We start from the raw sequence: 13,086 nt of genomic DNA, 5'->3' as shown, positions 1-13,086 counted from the left end.
AATAAAAGGATGATCGGCTATGAAATAAGTGGGAATTTCGAACCGACATGATGTTTCCGTACCTACAATAATTTAAAAATAATCAAAATGTATAGGTACATAAAAAAATTAGTTGTACCGTAAAAGAAGGCAACAGATTCGTCAACACCCTCTTTGCTAACATCAATGAACAGACTTTGGACCATCTTATCAATCACTAAATCGCCTTTTTTGCCGCCAATTCCACTCAAATCGGCCTCAGTCTCGTTAAAAATTTTCCTCACTCCCAACTAAAACAAACCTCGTGTTTGCTCCCAAAACCAGTCTATATTCACTTTTGGTAATATTTTAGCAAAATTATTTGAACTCTGGATTTGAAATTTAGGCAGGAAATATTAAATAATGTGTCTTGCATTTGGTGTTGAGGCAAAAAACAGCTTCCGATTGATTTTCAAGTCTTGAAAGACCGTCCTTTTCTTTTGGAAGCACTACAACCATCAAAGCTTCACCTCCAAGGAACGGTAATTCCAAAAATTGGGCCTTTAAATCTTGGCTTTCGTAATAATTGAAATGGGCAGAAGTGTCCCGCAAGTAATCAACATAGATGGTTTCGTTTGGTTTTTTATAAAATTTCAATCTTCCATTAGCGGTAAATGCAAATGGTTTCGACCATTTGCCTGTGAAATATAAACCATTGACTAAAACCACTCGTGTCGTGTTATTTAATTCATCCGCATTGATCACATTTGTAACTCTGTCTTCGGTGCGATCTTCCAGCCATCTGTTAACAAAATAGGATGAGTCGTAGCTTTGGGAAAAGTCCAAATTTTCGTAAAAGACTTGACTTGTGTTTTTGAATTTTTCTTTAATCGGAATGTCTTTTTTGACATAAATTTTGCTTCCAGTGTGGAGGTTGTAGAATTTACTGTTTGCTTCAGACAACAGTGATTGTATTATTAATTTGTCCTTGTCATCTGGGAGGTGTAAAACGTTACGTATTTCTTCAAGTGACTCTCCTTTGAAAGCCGTTTTGGCCAAAGCAAGAGTTGCTTCAATTGAAAAAGGACTCACCACGAAATTGCCATTTTCGGATGTGCTCAATTCCTGAATTTTTTTTCAAGAAATGAATTTGGAAATAATTACTAACCTTGTAGACTGAAACAGTAAATTGATTGCTCGCATTTTTAAATTGTTGGATTGTTTTTTCAGCTGCTGAAGTGTAAAAAATGAGAAATAAAACGAATGTTGACTGCATTATAACCACACGAATTGTGGATCATTTTAATCGGAATCTAGAGGAGAGTTCAAAGTTTTTAAATTAAAAAAACAGTCAAAATATATTTATTTATTGTGACGGGTTGGTAACCCGTCCAGCAAAAATGACAATGTCCTTAATCTTAATGTAGAAGATGAAGGGATGATCAGCTATGAAATTCTTGGGTTGTTCCAATTGAGCAGACTCAGGAACAGCAATAACTAAAATTTGAAAAATTACCAAAAATATCAGAACAAAGAAAATACACTTACGGACATACGTAGCAGCTGCTGCTTCAACTCCTTCTTCGCTCACGTCAATAAATGTTTTCTGGACAATTTTATTAATCACCAAATCGCCCTTTTCACCTGCAATTCCACTCAAATCAGCTTGTTCGTCATCAAACACTTTTGTCACTCCTAACTAATTAAACACACTATTAATAATTTAAAATAATCATGCAAGACTTTACCTTCTTTAAAAGACTTTTAAAATCAATTTTGCTCTCAATTTGAAATTTGGGCAAAACCACGTTTAGAAATGTGCTTTTCAACTGGTGTTGAGGCACAAAAACAGATTCTAATTGACTTTCGAGTCTCGCAAGACCGTCTTTTTCGTTCGGAAGCACAAAAACCATCGAGGCTTCACCTCCAAGAAACGGTAATTCCAAAAACTGGGCTTTCAAATGCGGGCACTCGTAATAATTGAAGTCCTCCCTAAGGTGTTGCATCATATCCACTTCAATTGAATTAGATGGTGTTTTATAAAACTTTTTTTTCTGCGTTAGACTTAATTGAAACGGAAGAGACCAATTGGCTTTGAAGTACAAAGCATTGATCAAAACTGCTCGAGTAAATTGGTCCAAATCATTCGAATCGATCAAATTTTTTATTTTGCTTTTTGTATGTTTTTCCACCCAACTGTTCATAACATTCGCAGCTTCAACATTTTTGGTGAAATCGATACTTTCAGAATCGGCATAATACACTTGACTTGCAGCTCTTTTGAACTCTTCCTTGATCGCAAAGTTTTTTTTGACGTACATTTTATTGGCCGTGTGGAGAGTGTAGAGGTCATTGCCTTTGATTTTCGGCAAAAGTGACTTTAGGGCCGATTCGACTTTGGTTTTGTCATTTGGGAGATGCAAACTGTTTCGCAGTTCTTCAGCTGAGTCTCCTTTACAACCCGATTGGGCGAAAGCAAGGACTGTTTCAGCCGAGAAAGGACTTACCATGAAATTGCCATTTTCAGTTTTGCTCAATTCCTGAAAGAATTTTTCAGGGATTGAAATTGGAAACAAGCACTAACCTTGTAAACTGCTGAGGTGAATTGATTGTTTGCATTTGTGAATTCTTGGATTGCACCTTCTTCAGCTTTAGATAAGTGAAAAATAAAGAATAAAACAAGTGTTGTCTTCATTGTTGCCACGACGAGTTGTGAATCATTTCAGTGTGTTCAAGCTTTTATAATACATAATTGGATTCGTGTTGAGAGTAAAGGTCAAGGTTTTTTTGATAAATTTTTAAGAAAATCAAATAAACAAGAATTTTTATTCAAATTGTTGTGATAGATTACGGACTCTCCCAGCCCGAATAATAAGATCGTTATCTGTGATATAAAAAATAAAAGGAACATCCGCTAAGACATTTGGTAATGTTGCTGTACCTAAAGACATTAAAAAAACGTATATGTAAAATATACAAAGGAGAGGTCAAGGTTTTTACATCAGATGAAAAAATCGGTTAAAATTATTTATTTATTGCTTTGACGGATTGGTAACTCTTCCGGCAAAAATGATAAGATCTTTAACTTTGATGTAGAAGATGAAGGGATGATCAGCAATGAAATTTTTAGGTTGTTCCAAAGGAGCGGAAATGGGAACAGCAATAACTAAAATGTTTAAAATTACTAAAAATATTAATACTGTGAAAATACACTTACGGACATACGTAGCAGCAGCAGCTTCAACCCCTTCTTCGCTCACGTCAATAAAAGTTTTCTGGGCAATTTTATCAATAACCAAATCTCCCTTTTCACCTGCAATTCCACTCAAATCGGCTTCTTTCTCATCAAACACTTTTTTAACACCCAACTACAAACCGATCATAATGAAAATTCTCGTGCTATCAATACCAACTTTTGTTAAAATATCGACAAAATTGATAAGATTCTCAATCCGGAATTTGGGCAAGACCACGTTTAGAAATGTTCTTTTCAACTCGTGCTGGGGCACAAAAACAGACTCCAACTGATTTTCGAGTCTTGCAAGTCCGTCTTTTTCGTTCGGAAGCACGAACACCATCGAGGCTTCACCTCCAAGAAACGGTAATTCCAAAAACTGGGCTTTCAAATGCGGACACTCGTAATAATTGAAATGTTCATCGAAATGTTGCATCATATCCACTTCAATTGAATCAGATGGTGTTTTATAAAAATTTTTTTTCTGCGTTAGACTTAATTGAAACGGAAGAGACCAATTGGCTTTGAAGTACAAAGCATTGATCAAAACTGCTCGAGTAAATTGGTCCAAATCATTCGAATCGATCAAATTTTTTATTTTGCTTTTTGTATGTTTTTCCACCCAACTGTTCATAACATTCGCAGCTTCAACATTTTTGGTGAAATCGATACTTTCAGAATCGGCATAATACACTTGACTTGCAGCTCTTTTGAACTCTTCCTTGATCGCAAAGTCTTTTTTGACGTACATTTTGTTGGCCGTGTGGAGAGTGTAGAGGTCATTGCCTTTGATTTTCGGCAAAAGTGATTTTAGGGCCGATTCGACTTTGGTTTTGTCATTTGGGAGATGCAAACTGTTGCGCAATTCTTCAGCTGAGTCTCCTTTACAACCCGATTGGGCGAAAGCAAGGACTGTTTCAGCCGAGAAAGGACTTACCATGAAATTGCCGTTTTCAGTTTTGCTCAATTCCTGAAAGAATTTTTCAGGGATTGAAATTGGAAACAAGCACTAACCTTGTAAACTGCTGAGGTGAATTGATTGTTTGCATTTGTGAATTCTTGGATTGCACCTTCTTCAGCTATAGATAAGTGAAAAATAAAGAATAAAACAAGTGTTGTCTTCATTGTTGCCACGACGAGTTGTGAATCATTTCATTGTGTTCAAGCTTTTATAATACATAATTGGATTCGTGTTGAGAGTAAAGGTCAAGGTTTTTTTGATAAATTTTTAAGAAAATCAAACAAACAAGAATTTTTATTCAAATTGTTGTGATAGATTACTGCTCCCTCATCCCGAATAATAAGATCGTTATCTGTCATATAGAAAATAAAAAGGAACATCCGATAGGATATTTGTGGGAATTTCAAACCGACGTAATGTTACTGTACCTAAAGACATTAAAAAAACGTATATGTAATATATACAAAGGAGAGGTCAAGGTTTTTCCATCAGACGAAAAAAACGGTTAAAATTATTTATTTATTGCTTTGACGGATTGGTAACTCTTCCGGCAAAAATGATAAGATCCTTAACTTTGATGTAGAAGATGAAGGGATGATCAGCAATGAAATTTTTAGGTTGTTCCAAAGGAGCAGAAACGGGAACAGCGATAACTAAAATTTGAAAAATTACCAAAAACATCAAAACGCTGAAAATACACTTACGGACATACGTAGCAGCTGCAGCTTCAACCCCTTCTTCGCTCACGTCAATAAAAGTTTTCTGGGCAATTTTATCAATAACCAAATCTCCCTTTTCACCTGCAATTCCACTCAAATCGGCTTCTTTCTCATCAAACACTTTTTTAACACCCAACTACAAACCGATCATAATGAAAATTCTCGTGCTATCAATACCAACTTTTGTTAAAATATCGACAAAATTGATAAGACTTTCAATCCGGAATTTGGGCAAGACCACGTTTAGAAACGTTCTTTTCAACTCGTGCTGGGGCACAAAATCAGACTCCAACTGATTTTCGAGTCTTGAAAGACCGTCTTTTTCGTTCGGAAGCACGAACACCATCGAGGCTTCACCTCCAAGAAACGGCAATTCCAAAAACTGGGCTTTCAAATGCGGACACTCGTAATAATTGAAATGCTCATCGAAATGTTGCATCATATCCACTTCAATTGAATCAGATGGTGTTTTATAAAACTTTTTTTTCTGCGTTAGACTTAATTGGAACGGAAGAGACCAATTGGCTTTGAAGTACAAAGCATTGATCAAAACTGCTCGAGTAAATTGGTCCAAATCACCCGAACTGATCAAATTTTTGATTTTGCTTTTTGTATGTTTTTCCACCCAACTGTTCATAACATTCGCAGCTTCAACATTTTTGGTGAAATCGATACTTTCAGAATCGGCATAATACACTTGACTTGCAGCTTTTTTGAACTCTTCCTTGATCGCAAAGTCTTTTTTGACGTACATTTTGTTGGCCGTGTGGAGAGTGTAGAGGTCATTGCCTTTGATTTTCGGCAAAAGTGACTTTAGGGCCGATTCGACTTTGGTTTTGTCATTTGGGAGATGCAAACTGTTGCGCAATTCTTCAGCTGAGTCTCCTTTACAACCTGATTGGGCGAAAGCAAGGATTGTTTCAGCCGAGAAAGGACTTACCACGAAATTGCCATTTTCGGATTTGCCCAATTCCTGAAAAAAATTTCAGGACCTGAAAATTGTAACAAACACGAACCTTGTAAACCGATGAAGTGAATTGGTTGTTAGCGCTTGTAAATTCTTGAATTGCCACATTTTTCGCAAACGCAACCGACACTGAAACTAACAATAAAAGAAGGAACTTCATTGTGATTGGTGGCCACTTCGGAATTGTTAAGATGTTTGTTTGTTGACATTTATATACAAATCGAGGAGAAGTGATAAAATAATAATAAAGTCTGCTTAACAACACAGTCAAGGTTAATGTCATGTCTTGCGGAAAAGAGTAAACACAACTATTCAACAGTTTTGTTTTATTTTTGGATTGGTTACACAGTGGGGTCAAGGACTCGGCCCACAAACGCGATAATTTTCTTAATTTTGACATAAAACAGGAATGGATGGTCGGCTACAAAATCCTTAAAATTCCGAAAATTTGGCGTTGTATTTATCACAAGAGTTTCATCTGAAATCATCCAAAAATAAAAAAATGCCTCATTTTGTTGCATTTTTGTACCATCGTCTGTCCCAGCACTTGCCTCAACCCCACCCTCGCCAACATCAATGAAACTCTTTTGGAAAATTTCACTAATCGCCAAATCACCCTTCTTTCCTCCAATCCCACTACAGTCAGCTTGAGACAAATCGAACGCTTTATTCACACCCAACTGAAAAAAAAATTGACTCAAACGCACACAAAATCCCGTCTCACGTTTTTCAAAACAAATTTCAAATTAATTCGAGTGTCGATTCGAAATTTCGGCACCGCCAGGTTAACATAATCAAGATTGCTTTCAAACGGTTCCAAAACCTTCCCAATTTGCGACTCAAGGATGGCCAAACCGTTTGGCGAATTCGGTAAAACCAAAACCATCGAGGCTTCATCTCCCCGCAACGGCAGCTCGAGGAACTGGGCGTCCAGGGCCGGATTTTCAAACACGTTGTAAAGTTGGGCCCCGTTTTGGCGCATCATATCAACGGGGACGCTCGTGGTGCTATTAACATGAAAAACGTCCTTCCGTGTTAAGGACAATTGGAACGGTTTGGACCAATTCGCCCTGAAGTACAAACCGTTCAGGAAAACCATCCGTGTCCTTGCGGTTAACGAATTAGGGACCGCAATATTGCGTATCCGATTCCTGCTGTTTTTTTCGGCCCATTTGTTCATGCTTTGGGCCGCTTTGGCCCGCTTTGTGAAATCAATTCGTTGGCTTTCGCTCCGGAAAACTTGCTTTACGACGCGTTTGAAATTCTCTTTCACTTGGAAATTCCGCCGGACGTAGATTTTGTTCAATGTGTGAAGTGTGTAAAAGCCGTTTCCGGTCAAATAGTTGGTCAAAAGTGTGCTAAAACCGCTCTCAATGTCACTCTGGCTGGTTGGCAGGAAGAGGGAAGAGCGGATTTCTTCGCCCGTTTCGCCTTTGCAACCAGTTTGGGCCAGAGCTAGGGCTATTTCGGTGGATAAAGGGCTGGCTAGGAACGTTTTCGCACTGGTTTTGGCTATTGTCTGAAATTTGAAACTTGTTTTGGACTTGATTTGTTATTTAGGTACTACTTTGTAAAGGTCTTCGCTGAATAAATTCGTGCTTGTGGTCAGCTCTTGACGGGCTATTTCGTCGGAAACACTTGCCCTTAGTAGGGCTAGAAAGTAGAGCAAGTGTTTCATTTTTACAACTGGTACTTTGAGGGGAGAGGATGGGTTTAAATGGATGGCAAATGTGTTTTTAATTGGCCCATTACCATGATCGTGTTTTATTAAACAGTATTTTGCACGTAGCTACGTTTTTTATCTTTTTTGGTTGTTTTAAAGTTAAATCTTCTGATTAAAATCGAGAGAAAATCGAAAAACTGAAGTCATTTTTGTATTTGAACAAAGTTTTGCGAAAGAATTGGGTATTTTGAGTTCAAAAAATATGCTAATTTTTAGGAAAAATTTTGCAAAACAATTGTTTCTTCCTAAACAAAATCAGTCAGATCACCATAAAGTTATTTTGAACTTTTATTAGAAACTTATTAAAGGGAAATTTCAAAACTATCTCCATTTGTGTTGGAGATATTAGAAGAAATACAATCAATTTTATTTTTCTACTTGAATCAAAGATATTCACACAAAATATAAAAAAATAAAATAAAAAAATATTTTTTTACGAGTTAATTATTTATTTCTGACCAAAATTTTGAAGAATTCGAGTCAAATAATTAACAAAATTGTGCAAATAATTCTAAAAAACAAATGTGGGAAAAATTTTTGTATATAGAGTTGCTAAAAAGTTAAATATATATTTTCATTTTGAATTTTAAGAAACAGTTAAAAGTTAAAAATTCCATCAACTGGGATCTTTTTCACTTTTCTATCGTTATTTATTTTGAAAATACAAACCTAACTTGATTATTTAATGGCACAAAGGGCTAAGTTTCATAATTTTTTAAAGAGCGTTTATTTCTGAATTTAGTTATGTAACATAATGCTCACTTTTATTTTTATTAGAAGGTAAAAAAATTAAAATAAAAAAAAATTATGTTAGATTTCTGGAAAAGTAAGACTAATAAGTTAGCTTTGGAAATACTTTTATTAGCGATCTGTCAATATTAGTCAAAAATTAAGCTTTGTACGAAATATTTTGAAAATTTTTGTAGCAAACAAATTATGTATTTTTTGTTTATTTTTTTTAAATTAAAATTTGTTCTTTTTCAGCTAAAAGTGTTATTTTAACAATTATTATTTACTTTTACTTATTTTTTGGTCAGTGTTTAAGCGTCAAAAGGCTAAAGATAGATGAAATATTTCCGATACTAACAAAATTTTACGTTTTTTAAAATTCCATTAGTTTGTTTTTTTAAATTTCAATAAATTAAGGTATGTATGTGTTATACTAAAGAACTCAGAAAAAAATGCTCGTCTAAAACATAATAAGATTGACCCTTTTTGCTAATTAAATAAATCATGTTAGCCTTATATCCTAAGAACAGAGATAGAAATTTGATAAACAACCAAAACGATGGAATTTATATTACTCTTATGCATATACCAAATTTCAATAAGGTTTTATTGATAGTTTTTATAATATTGAACTGTATCTATACTTTTTAGCGAGCCTGTATGTACTTAAAAAAGCTAACGTCGCATTTTTTTTAAAATTAGCTGTTACAAATTTTTCGTGCACTTCAAAAAATAATAGCAAGTGGCGTTTTTATAGTTTTGAAACACTAATAGGTGTTTAAAAATAATTATGATGACAATAACCAAAAAATTATGTCAAAAGTATGTCTGTTTGACGTAAAATTGTTTAAAGTTTCCAAATCTGTTGCCATTTTTGTTCTGCGTTTCGTAATTTTGGAGATATTTAGCGAAATACAGTCGTTTTTAATTTTTCCAGTCTCCAAAAAAATTGATAAAAAATAACTTATCTAAAACAAGTTTCAGATTTTTGTACTAACTAATTACCTATTTTTAAGCAGAATCGTGTGGTAACCGAGTCAAAAAGATTAAAGAAAGAAAAAAAAAGTTTCAAAATTTTTAATTTTCAAATAACTGTTTTACTAATTTAATTATTACAAATCAACAACTCGTCCAACAAAGACCACAAGGTTCCTTATTTTGATATAAAACATAAAAGGGTGATTAGCCTTAAACTCATGATTGAAACTTATCGCTGATCTCGGCATCCCAAAAAGGAGTTTTTGACCAGCTGCTGCTTCAACTCCCCTTTCATTAATTTCCAAAAATGTTTTTTGAGTCGCTTTTGTGATATAGGGCCACGGTCCTGTTGTCACAAGTCCATACAATGCGGCCTCTGTATCATTAAAAACCGTTTTTAAACCCAACTTAAAAACAATAAATCAACATTAAAAAAAAACAAAAAATAAGTATAGATACATTTGTAAGAATTTCCTTCAGGTCGAGTTTACTCTCAATTCGAAATTTCGGCACAAAAACATCCAAATTCATGGATCTAAAGTCACGAAATTGCAAAACTTGGTCGATTTTGGCTTCAAGTTCGCACAGTCCGTCGATTTTGTTTGGAAGGACTAGGACCATGGAAGCTTCATAGCTTTGGAAAGGCAGTTCCAAGAATTTCGCATCCAAAGTGTCGCTTTCAACAAAACTAAATACTTGTTTCTTACGCTGCATCATATCAACTAAAATTGGAAGGTTTGGTTTTTTGTAAAAAGGGGCCTTAATTGTGTCCATAGTCGAAAACTGCCAAGCCCAATCCGCTTGAAAATACAAAGCTCCCAAAATCAAACTCTCTGGACTATCTCTAAAAGCTTCCACTGACACGATTTTATCGATTTTGTTGTTAGTCTGTTCTCGAATCCAGTGATTGATTTTTTCTACCATTGCAATTTTATTGTCAAAATCCATAATTGAAGATTCTATTTGGAAAAAATCCCTCACTTGTTTTTGCCAAATTGGATTAAGTAGAAAGCTTTCTTTAACATAGAATTTGTTCGCAATGTGGAGATTGTAGCCTTGATTGCTAAAAGGCACCAACAGATTTTTAAACTTTTCTTCAATTTCTTCATTGCTTTGGGGTAAGTGAAGCACCGTTCGGATTTCTTCAGCCGTTGTGCCGCCACTTCCCAAATAAAGTGCAGCAAAAGTCGATTCAATTAAAAAAGGACTCGCGATAAAATTACCAGTTTTGTTCGCCAACTCCTGAAATTATTACTGAAATAAAAATACGTACAATTGAGCCGCACTTTGTACAAAGAAGCGCAAAAGTCGGTGCTTGGCTGTTGGGCATTTTTTTTCGCAAAAGCGAGAGTTACAATCAGAAATGGGACAAAATTCATTGTGAATTTCAACCGCATTATCGGCTCGCTTTATAAAGCAATGAAACGAGTTTTTAATTTGATTAAAATAGTGCATAATTGGGCGAAATTAAACGATTATTCTTCTATTGTGCAATTTTTTATTTAACAATTCATTTAAAACGCAAGGACTTGGCCAACATAAACCACGACTTCTTTGATTTTGATGTAAAATATGAATGGGTGGTCGGCTTTAAATTTCACATAACTGGGGGCAACAGAAGGGGGCGCAGCATGTGCTTGACCAGCTGTGGCTTCGACTCCTCGTTCGTTAATTTCCATGGAAGTTTTCTGGGTGACTTTAGTGATGTAAGGTAGGTCACAATCAGCTTCTACAGTCCCATCAAATGAAGCTTTACCATCTATAAAAGCTTGTTTTATGCCCAACTAAAAAATACTTGAGTTTTTTTTATTAACTTCAAACAGACCTCACTTTTTGTAAAAACTTTATGAGGTCGAAGTGGCTGTCCATTCGGAATTTTGGCAGCGAAATGTCCACTGCTGTGGTCTTCATGTCTCGGAACTGAAGCACTTGATCCATTTTGGTTTCAAGTTTTTGTATCCCGTCGATTTTATCCGGAAGAATGATGACCATGGAAGATTGTTGTTCTATAAAAGTTAGTTCCAAAAACTTGGCTTCTAATTGCTTGCTTTGTCCGTAATTGAAATATCCAAGAAGATACATCGTATCAACGGACGTCCTTTGCGTTTCAAAATTAGCTGTTACAAATTTTTCGTACATTTCAAAAAATAATAGCAAGTGGCGTTTGTATAGTTTTGAAACAACTAATAGGTGAATAAAAAATCTATCATGATTACAATAACCAAAAAATTATGTCAAAAGTATGTCTGTTTGACGTAAAATTGTTTAAAGTTTCCAAATTTGTTGCCATTTTTGTTCTGCGTTTCGTAGTTTAGGAGATATTTAGCGAAATACAGTCGCTTTTAATTTTTCCAGTCTCCAAAAAAATAGATAAAAAATAACTAATCTAAAACAAGTTTCAGCTTTTTGTACTAACTAATTACCTATTTTTAAGCAGAATCGTGTAGTAACCGAGTCAAAAAGATTAAAGAAAGGAAAAAAAAAGTCTCAAAATTTTCAATTTTCAAATAACTGTTTTATTAATCTAATTATTACAAATCAACAACTCGTCCAACAAAGACCACAAGGTTCCTTATTTTGATATAAAACATAAAAGAGTGATTAGCCTTAAACTCATGATTGAAACTTATCGCTGATCTCGGCATCCCAAAAAGGAGTTTTTGACCAGCTGCTGCTTCAACTCCCCTTTCATTAATTTCCAAAAATGTTTTTTGAGTCGCTTTTGTGATATAGGGCCACGGTCCAGTTGTCACAAGTCCATACAATGCAGCCTCTGTATCATTAAAAACCGTTTTTAAACCCAACTTAAAAACAATAAGTCAACATTAAAAAAAAACAAAAAATAAGAATAGATACATTTGAAAGAATTTTCTTAAGGTCGAGTTTACTCTCAATTCGAAATTTCGGCACAAAAACATTCAAATTCATGGATCTAAAGTCACGAAATTGCAAAACTTGGTCGATTTTGGCTTCAAGTTCGCACAGTCCGTCGATTTTGTTTGGAAGGACTAGGACCATGGAAGCTTCATAGCTTTGGAAAGGCAGTTCCAAGAATTTCGCATCCAAAGTGTCGCTTTCACCAAAACTAAATACTTGTTTCTTACGCTGCATCATATCAACTAAAATTGGAAGGTTTGGTTTTTTGTAAAAAGGGGCCTTAATTGTGTCCGTAGTCGAAAACTGCCGAGCCCAATCCGCTTGAAAATACAAAGCTCCCAAAATCAAACTCTCTGGACTATCCCTAAAAGCTTCCACTGACACGATTTTATCGATTTTGTTATTAGTCTGTTCTCGAATCCAATGATTGATTTTTTCCACCATTGCAATTTTATTGTCAAAATCCATAATTGAAGATTCTATTTGGAAAAAATCCCTCACTTGTTTTTGCCAAATTGGATTAAGTAGAAAGCTTTCTTTAACATAGAATTTGTTCGCAATGTGGAGATTGTAGCCTTGACTGTTAAAAAGCGCCAACAGATTTTTAAAATTTTCTTCAATTTCTTCGTTGCTTTGGGGTAAGTGAAGCACCGTTCGGATTTCTTCAGCCGTTGTGCCGCCACTTCCCAAATAAAGTGCAGCAAAAGTCGATTCAATTAAAAAAGGACTCGCGATAAAATTACCAGTTTTGTTCGCCAACTCCTGAAATTATTACTGAAATAAAAATACGTACAATTGAGCCGCACTTTGTACAAAGAAGCGCAAAAGTCGGTGCTTGACTGTTGGGCATTTTTTTCCGCAAAAGCGAGAGTTACAATCAAAAATGGGGCAAAATTCATTGTGAATTTCAACCGCATTATCGGCTCGCTTTATAAAGGA

At 35.0% G+C, this 13,086-nt stretch overlaps 6 protein-coding genes across 8 annotated transcripts; all 6 read right to left on the bottom strand.

Moving 5' to 3' along the window:
• Window positions 1-141: 141 nt before the first annotated feature.
• On the bottom strand, window positions 142-1,089 carry LOC135266518 (antichymotrypsin-2-like; the record flags this gene model as incomplete). Its single annotated transcript, XM_064357461.1, has 1 exon — window positions 142-1,089. A coding segment is annotated over one exon (729 nt), but the record flags the coding sequence as incomplete, so codon positions are not given.
• A 220-nt stretch (window positions 1,090-1,309) lies between these two features.
• Window positions 1,310-6,139, bottom strand: LOC663001 (antichymotrypsin-2). 3 transcript variants are annotated; one of them, XM_064357662.1, is made up of 4 exons: window positions 5,890-6,139; window positions 1,707-2,498; window positions 1,507-1,657; window positions 1,310-1,455 (listed from the first exon to the last, which is right to left on the bottom strand). In XM_064357662.1, the coding sequence occupies exons 1-4, from the start codon at window positions 6,121-6,123 to the stop codon at window positions 1,325-1,327; spliced, it is 1,308 nt and encodes a 435-aa protein (XP_064213732.1). In that variant the 5' UTR covers window positions 6,124-6,139; the 3' UTR covers window positions 1,310-1,324. The 3 variants fall into 3 exon arrangements, with proteins under 3 accessions (XP_064213732.1, XP_064213733.1, XP_015838233.2); XM_064357663.1 differs by lacking the exon at window positions 5,890-6,139 and adding an exon at window positions 2,543-2,817; XM_015982747.2 differs by lacking the exons at window positions 1,310-1,455; window positions 1,507-1,657; window positions 1,707-2,498 and adding exons at window positions 4,655-4,807; window positions 4,859-5,009; window positions 5,055-5,846 and having other exon boundaries at window positions 5,890-6,107.
• On the bottom strand, window positions 2,973-4,369 carry LOC135265242 (antichymotrypsin-2-like). The gene is made up of 4 exons (XM_064357665.1): window positions 4,208-4,369; window positions 3,372-4,163; window positions 3,176-3,326; window positions 2,973-3,124 (listed from the first exon to the last, which is right to left on the bottom strand). Exons 1-4 carry the CDS (start codon window positions 4,316-4,318, stop codon window positions 2,991-2,993), a joined length of 1,188 nt encoding a protein of 395 aa, XP_064213735.1. The 5' UTR covers window positions 4,319-4,369; the 3' UTR covers window positions 2,973-2,990.
• Window positions 6,140-6,151: 12 nt separating the features above from the next.
• LOC107398455 (serine protease inhibitor 42Dd-like) lies at window positions 6,152-7,518 on the bottom strand. The gene is made up of 4 exons (XM_015982555.2): window positions 7,408-7,518; window positions 6,565-7,359; window positions 6,370-6,520; window positions 6,152-6,318 (listed from the first exon to the last, which is right to left on the bottom strand). The coding sequence occupies exons 1-4, from the start codon at window positions 7,516-7,518 to the stop codon at window positions 6,182-6,184; spliced, it is 1,194 nt and encodes a 397-aa protein (XP_015838041.2). The 3' UTR covers window positions 6,152-6,181.
• Window positions 7,519-9,367: 1,849 nt separating this feature from the next.
• On the bottom strand, window positions 9,368-10,649 carry LOC107398457 (alaserpin-like). The gene is made up of 3 exons (XM_015982557.2): window positions 10,557-10,649; window positions 9,730-10,512; window positions 9,368-9,677 (listed from the first exon to the last, which is right to left on the bottom strand). Exons 1-3 carry the CDS (start codon window positions 10,647-10,649, stop codon window positions 9,405-9,407), a joined length of 1,149 nt encoding a protein of 382 aa, XP_015838043.2. The 3' UTR covers window positions 9,368-9,404.
• Window positions 10,650-11,757: 1,108 nt separating this feature from the next.
• Window positions 11,758-13,046, bottom strand: LOC135266492 (serine protease inhibitor 3/4-like). The gene is made up of 3 exons (XM_064357375.1): window positions 12,954-13,046; window positions 12,127-12,909; window positions 11,758-12,074 (listed from the first exon to the last, which is right to left on the bottom strand). The coding sequence occupies exons 1-3, from the start codon at window positions 13,044-13,046 to the stop codon at window positions 11,802-11,804; spliced, it is 1,149 nt and encodes a 382-aa protein (XP_064213445.1). The 3' UTR covers window positions 11,758-11,801.
• Between the last annotated feature and the right edge of the window lie 40 nt (window positions 13,047-13,086).

Source organism: Tribolium castaneum, chromosome 6, assembly GCF_031307605.1.
Source record: "Tribolium castaneum strain GA2 chromosome 6, icTriCast1.1, whole genome shotgun sequence".
Taxonomy (NCBI): domain Eukaryota; kingdom Metazoa; phylum Arthropoda; class Insecta; order Coleoptera; family Tenebrionidae; genus Tribolium; species Tribolium castaneum.
The sequence above is the reverse complement of the archived record's forward strand: the minus strand, read 5'-3'. Positions and strand labels throughout refer to the sequence as shown.

Excerpts from the sequence above, each read along its gene's own strand:
- LOC135266492 (XM_064357375.1), bottom strand. The coding sequence starts at position 13,046 with ATGAATTTTGCCCCATTTTTGATTGTAACTCTCGCTTTTGCGGAAAAA. Across the intron at positions 12,910-12,953 it reads TTTGCGCTTCTTTGTACAAA|GAGTTGGCGAACAAAACTGG; the intron begins GTGCGGCTCAAT and ends TAATAATTTCAG. Across the intron at positions 12,075-12,126 it reads TTAAGAAAATTCTTTCAAAT|TTGGGTTTAAAAACGGTTTT; the intron begins GTATCTATTCTT and ends ATTGTTTTTAAG.
- LOC135265242 (XM_064357665.1), bottom strand. The coding sequence starts at position 4,318 with ATGAAGACAACACTTGTTTTATTCTTTATTTTTCACTTATCTATAGCT. Across the intron at positions 3,327-3,371 it reads TTGTCGATATTTTAACAAAA|TTGGGTGTTAAAAAAGTGTT; the intron begins GTTGGTATTGAT and ends ATCGGTTTGTAG. Across the intron at positions 3,125-3,175 it reads TGCTGCTGCTACGTATGTCC|TTATTGCTGTTCCCATTTCC; the intron begins GTAAGTGTATTT and ends TAAACATTTTAG.
- LOC107398457 (XM_015982557.2), bottom strand. The coding sequence starts at position 10,649 with ATGAATTTTGTCCCATTTCTGATTGTAACTCTCGCTTTTGCGAAAAAA. Across the intron at positions 10,513-10,556 it reads TTTGCGCTTCTTTGTACAAA|GAGTTGGCGAACAAAACTGG; the intron begins GTGCGGCTCAAT and ends TAATAATTTCAG. Across the intron at positions 9,678-9,729 it reads TGAAGGAAATTCTTACAAAT|TTGGGTTTAAAAACGGTTTT; the intron begins GTATCTATACTT and ends ATTGTTTTTAAG.
- LOC107398455 (XM_015982555.2), bottom strand. The coding sequence starts at position 7,518 with ATGAAACACTTGCTCTACTTTCTAGCCCTACTAAGGGCAAGTGTTTCC. Across the intron at positions 6,521-6,564 it reads TGAAATTTGTTTTGAAAAAC|TTGGGTGTGAATAAAGCGTT; the intron begins GTGAGACGGGAT and ends TTTTTTTTTCAG. Across the intron at positions 6,319-6,369 it reads AAGTGCTGGGACAGACGATG|ATGAAACTCTTGTGATAAAT; the intron begins GTACAAAAATGC and ends GGATGATTTCAG.
- LOC663001 (XM_064357662.1), bottom strand. The coding sequence starts at position 6,123 with ATGACATTAACCTTGACTGTGTTGTTAAGCAGACTTTATTATTATTTT. Across the intron at positions 1,658-1,706 it reads TTAAAAGTCTTTTAAAGAAG|TTAGGAGTGACAAAAGTGTT; the intron begins GTAAAGTCTTGC and ends GTGTTTAATTAG. Across the intron at positions 1,456-1,506 it reads AGCAGCTGCTACGTATGTCC|TTATTGCTGTTCCTGAGTCT; the intron begins GTAAGTGTATTT and ends TTCAAATTTTAG.